Source organism: Sminthopsis crassicaudata, chromosome 5, assembly GCF_048593235.1.
Source record: "Sminthopsis crassicaudata isolate SCR6 chromosome 5, ASM4859323v1, whole genome shotgun sequence".
In the NCBI taxonomy this organism is placed as follows: domain Eukaryota; kingdom Metazoa; phylum Chordata; class Mammalia; order Dasyuromorphia; family Dasyuridae; genus Sminthopsis; species Sminthopsis crassicaudata.
This window is the reverse complement of record NC_133621.1, coordinates 80,749,275-80,764,310: the sequence shown is the minus strand read 5'-3', so window position 1 is coordinate 80,764,310 and position 15,036 is coordinate 80,749,275. Positions and strand designations below refer to the sequence as shown.

The 15,036-nt window shown below is 35.0% G+C and overlaps 1 protein-coding gene across 1 annotated transcript in view; it reads right to left on the bottom strand.

Moving 5' to 3' along the window:
• Positions 1 to 15,036, bottom strand: part of VIPR2 (vasoactive intestinal peptide receptor 2) — a 140,773-nt gene that overhangs the window by 18,905 nt on the left and 106,832 nt on the right. Inside the window, exons 6-7 of the mRNA XM_074267293.1 lie at positions 7,431 to 7,572; positions 1,654 to 1,804 (exon numbers count right to left, since the gene is read on the bottom strand). Of these exons, the coding sequence (XP_074123394.1) occupies positions 1,654 to 1,804; positions 7,431 to 7,572 (293 nt within the window). The remainder of the gene's footprint in view (positions 1 to 1,653; positions 1,805 to 7,430; positions 7,573 to 15,036) is intronic.

The window sequence follows — 15,036 nt, the reverse complement described above, 5'->3', positions numbered from 1 at the left end:
ACATAAACATTCACTTTGTCCTGATTTTGCCCTTAATCAAAACTAGGAAGGGAGGTAATCAGCTTCTGGGGCAAGAAATGATGCTCATATCTTAAGTGGGCCATTTGCATCTGCCTGTCAGGCAGCAGACAGCAGCAGAATGAGCTGAGGGCTTAGGATTGGTGTTGGGTTAGCCTTTTCAACTGTGGTCCCTGAATTGTAGAGGTGTTTAAGGAAGAAGAAAATAAAATGAAAATGAGACCTCTTTATAATAGAGTAGCACAGTGCTAGGGGGGTCTAGGGAATCACCTGGGTGACTTTCCCTAAATGCATCTACCTGAATTCTAGTTATCAAAAGAAATGCTTTTATTCTTTCAAAAAATCATTTTCTAACAAAAATTTTCTAATTTGTGGGATTTTCTTTCTGACTAAACTGTCATTATATCTCTACTGTTGGAATGTCTCCACTTTGAAAACAAAGACAAATGTATCTCTTAGAATGGTGTAATTGCTAAAAGTCAGAATAATACAATAACAATGACCCCTCTTGTTACCTTTTCCAACCCTAGTACAAACATACATCTTGAGAAAAATTTTGAACTGTGGACTATCCCATAGATCTCTTATCTATAGGATAAGCAGTGATGTCTCTATAATAAAATCAGTGACAGCTTCATCCTTAAAAACTTTTGAACTATTTTTTTGATATATCTAATTCCTTTTTAAAGATGGGACTTGGCAGTCACTGATTGTAGAAATTTTACATTAAAATGCAGTGTTTTCCTCCTTATATCTCATTATTTCCTTGAATTTGAGTTAATTGAATGTTTCTGTTATTTGGACTCAGTTCATTAAGACCACTTTGCAAGGCCTCTGCGGGTTTATACATCCACAAGAAAGCAATTAGAAGCAGAAAGAAAGAGGTGAAATCAGATAGTTTTGCTTCTTATTAGAAGTTTAGGTAAAAGGTTTGAGTGACAAATCTTTACCTCCCAGCTGGATTATGTCCTAGATTTCATGATTTTCAAAAACTCATCATTCTATAAGATGAAATTATATCTTAAATTCACACTTATTCATGTGTTCTCCTACCCTAACTTCAGGACTTCCTCAGTCCCTACTTCAAGTATCTTCCCTATCTTCCTTCCCTTTTTAGTTTCTTTTTTTTTTTTTTTGTATTGTTTTTTTCCATTCACCTTCTTGAGATAGGAACTGTCTTATATCACACAGTGTCTGATACACAGTAGGTGCTTAATATATATGTATTGACTGACTAATTCTGACAATGCAAAGAAGAATAAAGAGAGAGTTTATTGAAACATCACATTTTAAAAAATCTGTCAATTTCCATCATTGTTATTTTGGTCCCTAGCTGTCGCACATATTTGTACATATGTTTAAAAAAATCCCCCCAAACTTCTATGAAGATGTAACTTTTGAGATCCTGAAAGGCAAGCTTTCATGGACTTTACCATAGGGTTAAATCTGTCTGTTTTTGCTAGATCAGATGAGGTATGAATTGTGAGCTGAGATGGTAAAGGGTAAAAGAAAGTGTGAGAGCACAACCATAAATAAAAACTAGCTAAAGTGACAAGGATGTTAACTTGTATAATCATTAAAGGAAGGGAGCACAGACTGGGTATGGGAAAGGACAAATTCTTATGAAATTCTTACCCCATCCAATCAGGAGATACATCAAGAAATATCGGTTTGAGGAAAATATAACCATAAGGAGTGTGTGAAGGTAAAGCCCTTCTACCAGGAGCCAATAAAAATTTGCCATGATACAGTACTGGAAAAACACCAAGATCAACTTGCAGCCAACCTGAAATAATACAAACAAAGAGTAAGGCCTGTTGAAAAGAAGAGGGGAAATATGGTAACACTTGGCTAAAAATAGCTTATGGCAGACAGAGATGCCCTTGTACATATTATGTCCCTCTGTTTGAATAGGGAACAAAGGACAAATTGGTTTGCTGTCTAGGGAAGGGAAGTGATTAATATAAAGTATTCAGGCTGTTTATATAAATGTGAAAAAGAATGTATGTTATGTTAAAGTAAGCCCCTATGTGTGTATCTGACATGCTGAGAGACTATTTATTTGGGCATATTAAACTTACTGTTAAGATAAACATTTTTTAAAAGATAAATGTAAATAACTATCTCCAAGAATAGTCAACTCATAACTTTAAAGTCAACTGCTGGAAGGTTTAACTAAACAGTTAGGTTTTTCAGCACATCCTTCTAAACGTTTTCATTTTCTCTCAACTTTTCTCATTCGTCGTTCTGTGCCTTCTTTTTTATTTTTTTTGGAGGGTTTATTTATGTTTTATCTTCCCCTTCCCTGTACTATTCACATGGCTTTTTTAGTATCAAATAAGATCATTGGAGAAAATAATGAGTTATTCTTCCCCATATTGGGGATTTTAGAGGAGTCCATAGAGAAAGCACACCATAGTATGGGGAGAGGAATTTGTTGAATGGGAATCATCTCTAGGTATGTTCCTGATCAGAGAGGTGTGGAGACCTATGAACATTGATATTTAGGCTGGTCTGATGAAAAATCAGAACCCAATAATATTAATAATTCGCTAGTTCTGGCCAATTGTTCCTTTTTTATTAGAAATAGGATATATATGTATATATATATATATATATATATATATATATATATATATATATATATGGAAAAGGAAAGGGATTCAAATTCAAATGAGCTAATCTTTGCTTTATGTTGTCATTTCTGGAAAAAGGTTTTTGGGGGGCTAAGGCAGAATTCTGCTCCGAGTAAAAAAGAGATTTCTTATATATTATGCAGTGGATTATTGGTGTGGAATATGGTTTTTATTGTCAAATATAGCTAATGTATTGGTTTATTTAGTTTAACTATGCTCTGTTAGAAAGATGGTTTTCAGGAGGGGAGTGAGGAATCACTGGAAATTGACAATAGCATTTTAAAAAATATAGTTTCTAGCTTTTCTGGGTTTTTCCATAAAATTTAATTATTAATATTCATTTAAATTTTTTAGATAATAAAGATTATAATTTTATTGTTAGGAATTTTGATAGGAGATAGGAAAGGCTGAAAAATCCATGTACACAGAGAAATGTGAGAGGAAAATTTTATTGCCTCTGTGGTTTTTTAATTTTGTGAAAATTATTTTTGAATCTTTCTTCTCTTTTTTTTCATTCTAAATATTCCCAATGAGACTTTGAATAATATGTTATATTATGCATGATATAACAAATACTTGTTGAATTGGATTTATGAACATGCTGCCTGTGGCACACAATTGATACATTTTTATCTTCTGAAATTCAACAAAATACCTTTAGATCTATAAAAAGTGCTCTAAAATATTGGGTACATTTCAATTTTTCCCCCAAGTTACTATGTATTGGCCTCTAAGGACCTCTATCCCCATTGTATTTTTTCACAAAAAGCTTCCATGTTTTTAGAAAATTTTAAATTTATTCTTTTGATCAGAGAAAACATGTCATGAAGCAGGGAGCCAAAAACAGCAGCATAGTCATAATAGTCAAAGGAGTCTAAAGTCTTGGTTTTCCAATAAGAGAGTCCTCTGGTTTCATCCTGTTTTTCCTTCTTCTCTGATTATAATTTTTTTCTGACTGTGTTATGGGGCTGCCTCTCACAGCATTGTGCAGATGTGCAACACTGAACATCAGAACCCTAGAGTAGCAGAAATTTTAGCCATGGACTCTGCTATGAAATATTTTCAGGTGCTGGCATTGGCTAGGTATGTTACTGTTTAAAGTCTTGACCTTACTCATGATCTCACAATTTGACATTCCAGGTGGAAGCACTAGGATCCTTCTCAATTGGTTCTAATGTGGGACTTGAGAAAGCTCTTATAGATGCCGCATTTGATAGCCATCTGACTCATGATAAAGATAAACTGTTCATTTGTTTGTCACAGAAGCTTATTCCTTTCATGGATTTCTATCTGAGCATCCCTTCTTAGTCAATTTGCCCTACTGGCTAACATAATTGGACCAATCCTAATTTACCATAGGACACAATGGCTCTTTTCTCAAGGCTTCAGTGGATCATTTCTAGCACTAACCAGAGTATTTATGGGTTGTCCAAAATATCCTACAAATTCAACTCTCAGAATTATCTTCCGAGACTACTAATGTGCCTGTTCACTCCTCTTGATCAACAGAGGCAGCTAGCAAAAAATAACATACTAACACAAAACAGTATCTTAGATTTCTGCTATTTGGAATATCAGGTCAGCAACTAAATTTAGTTGTGCTGCCTTTGTCAGTTCATCTGTCAGCTAGTAAATGTTTAACAGGAGTCTGGAAGTTTTCAATGTTGAAAGGGAAATATTTTCATATTCTTGGCTACCTATTCTGTCCTGCCAACATCTTGAGAGAAAGTCCTACACCACCTATTTTGGGAGATGTGTCTCATAAATTTTGTTTCACAGCATAGTATTGACTAAGCCTGGCTGGAAACACAATCTCCTAAGTGACTTTTCCTTTTTTTTTTCTTAGAATATATATATATTTTTATCCAAATTTCAAACTTTCTAAAGATAAAAACAGCAACAAGAATAACAAAAACCTAAACTAGATCCACCTGTATCTTTTTTTCTTTCTCCTTTTAAAAAATGTTCTCCTCTCTCCTTTTTATGTCTCTTCCTTCTTCCCTTATTCTATCTGTTATATTTTAATGAAGAGATGGGATAGGAACAGTGGCAAAGACATGGTCAGAGAGAAGGTATACCTGAAGGATTCTGGCTAATCATCTACTTCTTTCCACTTTATTAAAATTAAGTTGCAGTTGAAGAAATGGATTGTCAGGGGGAAAGAACATGGTCCTCTCCTCTCCCAAATTTTTTCTAGAGAATCATCTTAGCCAGGAGATCCTCACCATGCCTATCATTCATGAATACTTACCAAGGTTGGCCCTTAGGTGGCCACTTAGTATTTGACCTATGAATATGCTTAAGTGATTAAAATATGTAAGTTCTACTTTTTGTTCCCATTTATAGGAATGCTGGATGGCCTCTTTGATTGACTGGTTTGACAAGTCCTCAGAAAACTGCTCACCATGGTTTAAAGGGAGCCTGGAGGAATTGAAGAGAGTATATAGCAAAGTCCTGCATCCAATATCAAGAAATTATTATGAATGGAGATGTTTAGTGTTAAGAGTATAGTCTTAGCATCTTTCCTACCCTTTCTGTCAATTCTCAGGTCTTACTTAGTATAGGGTAGGGGAGGCAATTACCCAGAAATTAAAAACAACAATTCTCTCCACCTTCAAATGCGACCTTTTTCTGGAGACAGTGGCCAAATAAAGTGCTCTGTTTTCCATTGTTGATTACTGGAGGATACCATTCATTAAATCAGTTTGCCTTAAGATAAATCATTCTTGATAACATAGGTCCCAGAAGGAAAAACATGAAGAAACATAGTAGCTTTGTTCGTAGTGCTAGATGGATATTTGTCCTATCTATTGCCATAAAGGATTGCTATTATATTAGAAAAATAAAATGTAATAAAGCAAATTCCAGGCTAAGGCAGTTTTCCAAGCCATTCATCTGGGAGCAGTTGTGTCAGCTGCCCAGTCCACTTCAGTGGAATATAAATGGCATTCCCATTTGTTTACAAACCAAATAGAAGTTCCAAGGTTCACAATATCCCACCAGCAACAAGTCTAAACACACAAATCTCAGAACATTACAAGAAAAATTCAAATATGACTGGAAGATCTTGACCATACTATAAAATGACTATCAAACAAATCTCTCCAAAATAATAACTGAAGTTCTATGTGAACCTAGGGGAAAACCACACTACTAATGGAATGGGTAGAATATAAATATAGTTTGGAGAAAGGATTTTTTCCTTTTATCCTGTGATCCTGTGAGGATCAAAGAATCTAGTGCTGGAAAGGACTGTAGGAATCACCTATGAAGTAAATTCCTGCATCTTAGCATCATAAAACCATTCAGATATTTTACATGTCATTTGGGCTAGAATATGTTTTTTATTTATTTAAAAATAATTTTTATTTCATTTTTTGCAATTAATAAACATTTTAAAAATCTCTTTTTACCACTCCTCTTTCCTCCATGGAAACTTGCATTATAGTGTAAGCTATTATTATTTGCTAAATGATTTAGCAGTTCTACTTCTGATTTCTGCCAAGATTTGGTTACATCTTGATGATTCCCTGCCCCACCAAGAATTCAGAAAATGAAAATTGCTTTCTTTGTGCTAGAATTTGCCCCTGGAAGTTGTTACTGATCTCTTTTTACAATATGTCCTATCTCTACTAGGTGCAGCCCAGTGATTATTTATGATAATGAAAATGGAAAATTGAATATAGAGCTTTAAGGCTTGGCAGAATGATGTCTCAATGCATACTCCCAATGCACTGAAGTAGATATTATCAATTCCATTTTAGTGATAAGAAAACTGAGGTTGTGAGTGGTTCAATAACTTTTTAAGGTCATAGCTAATGTGTATCTAGGGCAAGATTTGCAACTAGGTTTCCCCAATTTCAAATCTAGTACCCTTTCTACTATGCAAATTGCCTCAGGGATTAGGCTAACTTCACTGGATCTAACCTAACTGGATTGATCTAGGTCACACCTGAATCATAGGAAAGTCTGGAAATAAGGACAGCAAACTGCTTCATTGATCAGATTCCATTTTCATTATCTCCTATTTCTTCCCATTTCCAAGTCCTTAAACTTTCCAGCTCCTTAACAACTTGTCTGGGACCATTATATACCCTTAGATATGAATCTGTGCTATATTTCTTTGGACACTGCTACTTTTTTTATCTATTGTGATAATGATCCCTGACCTGGTCTATTCTTCCAAATCTACATAGTCGCCTGCTGACTGTACATCCTCTTTGTCATTGCCTTATAATAAGTTCCTTGGCTCTTTATCCTGGCTACTGGTGCTCAGCCAACTGTACCCTGGCACTTTGATGCTCTGCAATGATGAAAAGTCAAAATGGAGAAAAAGGAACAATGTTTATGATGTTGGGTAACATAAAAGAAAATGATATTTCAAGACACTAGAGTTCTCATCAATGAAGTGATAAATCCTGAGGGCATAGTATTGCCAGTAAAATATGCTTCCTCCTTCTCATCAGAGCAGGGTTGGACAACAAGTACAGAATGTGACATACTTTTTCAGTCTTGGCAAATATCTTGAGTTAGTTAGCTGTATTCCTTTCTTGTAGTGGAAAATTTTAGGGTTGTCATTGGAAAGTGGCAGTGATGTAAAGAAAGGCTTCAATAAAATTGTGTTTATTTTTCTTAAATGGAGAGAAAGGAATCCGTTTAATACATGGTTCTTTTGTTCCTCTTGATGAATATTGTGATTTGCTAGTCTAATATCTATAGAGTCAAGAAAAATAGTTGTATGATTACTAAGAACAGTAATAGAGGGAACACTCTTACCAATGAAGATGCCTGGTCCAGACAGTGGAGAGTGCTAGAGTTAGAATAAAGAATGTCATCCTTGACTAAAACAGAGATAGCTCTCAAGATGAATGAGAGGAAAAGGTTCAAATGGATGTAATTCCTCGTACAGTGCAGTTTCCTAGAGAAAAAAAATTAAATACCGTATTTTAAACATCCTTAAAAACTAGAAATTTTTAAAATTAATTTTATAATTATAATTTTTGACAATATATATGCATGAGTAATTTTTAAAAATAACATTATCCCTTGTATTCATTTTTCCAAATTTTCCTCTCTCTCCCTCTACTCCTTCCCCTAGATGACAGGCAATCCCATACATTTTACATGTGTTACAGTATAACTTAGATACAATGTATGTGTGTAAATCCAATTTACTTATTGCACGTTAAGAATTGGATTCTGAAGGTATAAGTAACTTGGGTAGATAGACAGTAGTACTAACAGTTTACATTCACTTCCCAGCGTTCCTTCTCTGGGTGCAGTTGTTTCTGTCCATCATTGATCAACTGGAAGTGAGTGGGATCTTCTTTATGTTGAAGATATCCACTTCCATCAGAATACATCTTCATACAGTATTGTTGTTGAAGTGTACAGTGATCTTCTGGTTCTGCTCGTTTCACTCAGCATCAGATCATGTAAGTCTCTCCAGGCCTCTCTGTCATTTCTTACAGAACAATAATATTCCATAACCTTCACATACCACAATTTACCCAACCATTCTCCAATTGATGGACATCCATTCATCTTCCAGTTTCTGGCCACTACGAAAAGAGCTGCCACAAACATTTTGGCACATACAGGTCCCTTTCTGCTCTTTAGTATTTCTTTGGGATATAAGCCCAATAGCAGCAATGCTGGGTCAAAGGGTATGCACAGTTTGACAACTTTTTGGGCATAGTTCCAAATTGCTCTCTGGGATGGCTGGATTCTTTCACAACTCCACCAACAATGCATCAGTGTCCCAGTTTTCCCACATCCCCTCCAACATTCATCGTTATTTGTTCCTGTCATCTTAGCCAATCTGACAGGTGTGTAGTGGTATCTCAGAGTTGTCTTAATTTGCATTTCTCTAATCAGTAGTGATTTGGAACACTCTTTCATATGAGTGGAAATAATTTCAATTTCATCATCTGAGAATTGTCTGTTCATATCCTTTGACCACTTATCAATTGGAGAATGGTTTGATTTCTTATAAATTAGAGTCAATTCTCTATATATTTTGGAAATGAGACCTTTATCAGAACCTTTAACTGTAAAAATATTTTCCCAATTTGTTACTTCCCTTCTAATCTTGTTTGAATTAGTATTGTTTGTACCAAAACTCTTTAGTTTGATTTAATTAATAATGATCTCTAGTTCTCCTCTGGTCATAAATTCCTTCCTCCTCCACAGGTCTGAGAGGTAGACTATCCTATGTTCTATTTATGACCTCATTCTTTATGCCTAAATCATGGACCCATTTTGATCTTATCTTGGTATATGGTGTTAAGTGTGGATCCATAGCTAATTTCTGCCATACTAATTTCCAGTTTTCCCAACAAAAAACTAGAGATTTTAGTAATTTGCTTATGTGGTTTAATTTTATCTCTTAAATGGAACCAATTGGAAACCAACAGCTTTTAGCTTCTCCATGTATTTGGCAAAAACTCTACAACGTAGATGAGACAGACAGTCAATTCATCATGTTTTGTGAGGATTTGAATTCCTGAATTCTATGATGTAAGCATAAGAGTACTAGATCCGGAGTGAGGGAGAATTCCTATCTGGCCTCAGTCATTTACTAGCTGTGTCCCTGGACAACAATAATGATGATGACAATAACTAAAAATAATAATAATAGTAACTAACCTCTATGCAGCACTTCCTATGTGCCAGACACTGTGCCAAGTGGTTTACAATTATCTCATTTAATTCTCATAGCAACCATGAGAAATAAATGCTATTATCATCTCCATTTTACATATGAGGAAAGTGAGATAAACAGAAGTTAAGTCACTGATCTAGTTATATAGCTAGTAAATGTCTGAGCCCATATTTGAACTCTGGTCTTCCTGACTCCAGCTGGAATTATCTAACCACTGCATTACCTAGTTGTTTCATAAGTCTTTTAACTTCTGTGTGCCTCATTATTTCTATTTGTAAAATGGGGACAATAGCATCTTCTTTCCAAGGTTGCTGTTATAATCTAATGTAAAAATTTTTGTAAAGTCCTATTCAACCTTAAAATATGATTTAAATGCTATTTATTGTTATTATTCTTGTTATCTACCATGTCTGTTTCTTAGCAAAATGGATAACAAGTGACTGGCTTTGTGTGCTTAAGCTTTTATTTTCTGTCCTTGTTCTGTTTGGAGACAGAGGAGATTTTGGAGGGGCTCATGAATTTTCCCTTGATATTTTTTCATTCTCCATTTCTCCTGACATGAAAACCTTTTCCAATGGCAGACACATTTTCCCTTCACTAATTAACATCTGGCTTCCAAGGTCTTGTTTAGATTTTTAATGGATTAAACTTTTATTATGTAACAATAGTGTTCATTTAGTGATATTTTCCATTATCGAACATACTAATCTAAAAATCTCTAAAATCTAAACCACTGCAAACATCCCCCCCCAGGCAATTGGAGTTAAGTGACTTGCCCAGGGTCACACAGCTAGGAAGTGTTAAGTGTCTGAGGTCAGATTTGAACTCAGGCCCTCCTGACTTCAGGGTATTTCTTTTATTTCTAACAAGAGAAGTGGTGCCCTTGGTCAGAATGAAGTCTCTGGGACTTGGGCAAAATAACTCACTCTGGAGCTGAACCCTAAAACAAGATTGACAAGAGAAATAACTTTTGCATACTCTCACACCACTTTCATTCTGACTCTTGTTATAACATTATGCTTTTTAATTCTCATGAATATCTCATGATTTGACTTTCTAACTTTCCCTAGGACTTACAGATGAAGGATTTGTTCCTTTCTTGTATTCGTTGTTCCTACCTCCAGCTCTTGATAAAGTACTGAACACCACAGTAAAATAATACAATCTAATGACTGGAAAAGACCCCAGAGGTCTTCTGGTCCAAACTCTTCCTTTTAGAGGTAAAGAAACTAAGGCTCATAAATGTTCAAGTCATTTCTCAAAATCATATTGCAGTAATGTCAGGATTAGAACTAGCAGGAGGTAGTGGAGTGGTTCTCAAAGTGTGGTCCACAGACCACTAGGATTCCCGGATTTTCTTTAAAGGGGATCTATAGGGTCAAGATTATTTTCCTGATAATACTAAGACATTATTTGTATTGAAATATCCCTTCCTTTTCTAACCACATAAATGTGCAAGGTTATTTTTTTTTTATATTTCCAACAAAACAAAATACTGCAACATATTGAATGAAGAAGTAGATAGGAAAATCTAGCTGTTTCTATTTCTAACTTACTTTATCTTAAAAATGAGGGGTTGGGCTAATGACTTTTAAGGTTGCTTATAACTTCTTACTATACAATCTAGACAGTAAAGAAATTTGTAAAATGCATAAAACAATGCCATTCTCAATAATTTATTCTGGAAAATAATTATTTTTGCAAAATGTTATTTACGTTAACCTAGATGAGTTTGCGATTTAAACATTAAATTTAATTAATTAAAATTTTTAAATTTAAATTTAAATATTAAATTTTAATTTTAAAAAGTTAAAATTAAATATTAAATAAAATGAAATTCTAATTTTATTTAATGAATAATTTGAACATTATGTAAATATTTTCAATTTTTATTTCTAATAAGGTAAATATGATAGCTGTAAACAACACATAAACAACAGCTTTTGGGGGGACTTTTCAAAAAATTTCAAGAATATAAAAGATCCTAAGACTAAAAGTTAGATAACTACTGATGTAGTGGAAAGAAAACCATATGGGATATCAAAAAATCCAACTCTGGATCTAACTTACTGTGTGCATTTGGTAAGTCATTTAATCTCCCTAGGTCTAACTTACCAAGTCTTTAAAATGATGAGGTTAGAGTAAATGGCTTCTAAGCTCCCTTATAACTTCTATGACTGCACAACTTAGGTCTCTCAGTTCTCAAACTAATGCTTTCTCTGGCACACCAACTAGCTTTCAATCAATCTTCTTTTCATGGATGCTTCACTGATCTTCCTTGAATGCAGTAAGAATTCATTTGTATGATATTATTTGTGAATGAATTGAAATGAAGTGGATTTTTCAGATCACTGAATTTTAACTGTTGAATTGCTGGAATTTTTAACACTGTTTTTATGTTAATATTTTAAGAAATGTTTCTAAAAATGTTTGTACCTACCAATTTCCACACAAGCTTAGTAAACAGTATGTTGACCATAATTCAAACTTTACTGAATGATTTAGAGTCATTGTGTATATCAATAACAGTAACTTGAAGTACCAGAAGTTTGAATGCCTTTTTCTTTTTACATTCCAGAATGACCTTAACTAGTATTGTATATTCTTAGAGAGAGCTTTTTTTCCTCTCTTCTCTCTATCTCTGCTGCTGTGAGAGTGTGGTCCCCATTCTATTCTTCATCATCTTCCCATGTTAAATCAGAATTCCTTCCTTCCTTCCTTCCTTCCTTCCTTCCTTCCTTCCTTCCTTCCTTCCTTCCTTCCTTCCTTCCTTCCTTCCTTCCTTCCTTCCTTCCTTCCTTCCTTCTTTCCTTCCTTCCTTCCTTCCTTCCTGCTGAGACAATTGGGGTTAAGTGACTTGCCCAGGGTCACATAGCTAGGAAATCTTACATGTGTGAGGTAAGATTTGAACTCAGGTCCTCCTGACTTCATGGCTGGTGCTTTATCCATTGCACCACCTAGCTGCCCCAGAATTTCTATTTTCTTTATGTTATATTTTCTCTTTTCCTCCCATATTTTTTAGCTTTCCCTTGAGGAGAGAATAAATCATTGTATGACAAGCCAGTATAGTGCTCCTTTTTTTTTGGACAATAAAATACCCAATCACAACCCAATATGTATGATCTTTCAGTTTGGAGAACATTGTTTTTCTTCTTTATTACTCAGTGTTCTTTTTTGCTTTCCTTTCTGAGTCTGAAAGATTCTGAGTAGGACAGGATGACCTCAAGGTTGAACTCTGAGTAAATGAGTCTTTATTATATAATGTTAAAATAATAAGAAGGCAATGCAGTTCAGCTTTGTGAAGGAAATAGAACAAATGTAGGCACAGTGCACAAAAGGTCACTGGTGCTCCTACCTGGGTTCAGATGATGATTGATTGGCTGACATATTGATGATGATGGTAGCAACAGAATGGCTGCTGACCTCACAATATTACACAGTGATTAAGAATGAAAAGGGAAAAGGGAGGGCTCAAGTAGGGCTCTCATCATAATGAGTTTCCATGACTGTACAGGCTTCTAGGACTCTGGAAATTTTTCTTCCTGTGAGTGCCTTAGGTGTGCTTGCTCTAATTATAGCAAATCAGTTAAGCATACATACATCAAGAGGCTTAGGTACTTTGGTGGATAGAGCTCTGGGCTGGGAGTGAAGACCTAAATTGATAATCCAGCCTCAGACACTCGCTAACTATATGACCCTGGGCAAATCATTTTACCTATTTACCTTAATTTTCTTACCTGTAAAACAGGAATAATTATAGCACCTATCTCACATGGTCGTTTTGAGAATCAAAATGAAATAATAATTTTAAAGAACCTAATATAATATTTAGCAAATTGTCACAGACAACATTTAGTGCAAAGCCCAAATAGAAGATTTCCCTTTAGAATCTAGACTGCAAGATCTGCAGATTTTCCTATCTGTGCTTACTGAATACTCATGATACATCCTGTTGAATGAGATTCACAGGAGTTCAGCCTAAGAAAAAGCTAGGTACCATTTATATAGAACTTTAAAGTTTGCAAAGTGCTTTATAAGTACTATTTCATTCTTACAACAATCCTCATTTTAAAGATGAGGAAACTAAGGGAGAAGACAAGTGAATTGTTTAGGGCTACACAACTTAGTATCTGAGGCTGCTCCAGGCTGAGGAAGAATGCCTAGGTAGTTGAATGGCCAGTCCATCAATTCCCATGTTTTGGACAGGCAGTTAACAGCATTCAGAATTGTAAGGCAGAAACAAAGCAGAAGGGCTGCATTTCAGAAATTGCCCAATGCTTTCAATAATACTAAACTTTTCTCTGGAACTAAAAATGTTATCCTTTTTTTTAAAAGCAATGTTCTTCTGATAGATAATGCTATATGTCTCAGATTAATGGAATTGGTCTCTGAAAAAATTACATTGACAACAGTCCCTCAAAAAGCCGTGGAAAGACATATATCATTATAAGGATGCTACAGCAAATACCACGTGATGATTTTTATTCAAGATTAAGTGAGAAATATGTCATTTATAAGCTTTATCACTGAAAAAGGAGATGAGCTTGTCATGTTGGAAGTAAGAGTTAAAAACAAATGTACTGTATTACTTATTAAAAAAAAGACCTAGAAGGTGAACCTGTGAAGACTGAGTTAGCATCCTGGATGCCTTATAATCAGCTGGAGTCAGGATAAGCAAAAGTCCTTGGTCTTAAGGGAAGGGAATGGAAGTGAAGGGAATGGACAAAGGATCTCCATGACCTCCCTTCTCCTCCTCTACCACCAAAGTGACCCTGACTTGTCTTACTCCAACCCCTAATCCCTCCTACAATTCTCTATATACACGAAAAGATCAAGCCAGCATAGAATAGTGGGAAGGGTCATTTTCCAAGCATATACTAATAGAGTTACTGTCCAATCAGTAATTAGCCTTAAGTGCTTGGTTGTCTGATTCCAGTACATCAACTCAGAGTTGCCGTCCTTGAATCTTCTCCCTTCCCCAATTTAAAAATATCACGTAGAGCCTCTCTAGGATTTATTGGACAACAGTGACAATAGAACATGAATTTTGGTCATGAACTGAACAATTTGAAAGAATACCCACATGGGTGAGAGTGTGACTCCTTTGAAATTCTCTAGATTTATAGTGTCTGTCTGTCTTCCTAGTATATTGTCTAGTTCCTTTTCCAAGGAAGTGTTGCACAAGAATGTCAATGAAGGTACATGGTACTTGATTTCTATAAAAGTTTCTCTTATGTTAATAGTTTGGTTATTGAAATGTATTGAGGTTCTGACACCGGATTGTAAGGAAATTGCTTTGAAATGATTTGTGTTTGGTTTTAGAAGAATCTATTTATTTGACAATGTCTTCTGAGAGCATTTCCTTCATTCTATGGTAGAAACACAACACATTGACTGATAATGAATATATTTGTGACTCCTACCTAATAGAGGCAGCATTGATACAGAGAAAAAAGTATTAGATTTGGACTAAAAGGACTTGGATTCAGGTACTGTCATTACCACTTATGGTATACCTGTGAGATGGTGGGCACATCATTTAATTTCTCTTATGTGGGGAAGGGTCCCTTTTAGTTATAAATGTATGATTCCCTCTGAATTCTGGGAGGTAGATACTACTATATTCTTCTGATTATAAGACCCAGATTTTTGAATACTGCAATAGTTTTCAAGAAAAAGAGAGAGAGAGAGAGAGAAAGAGAGAGAGAGGAGTGAGAG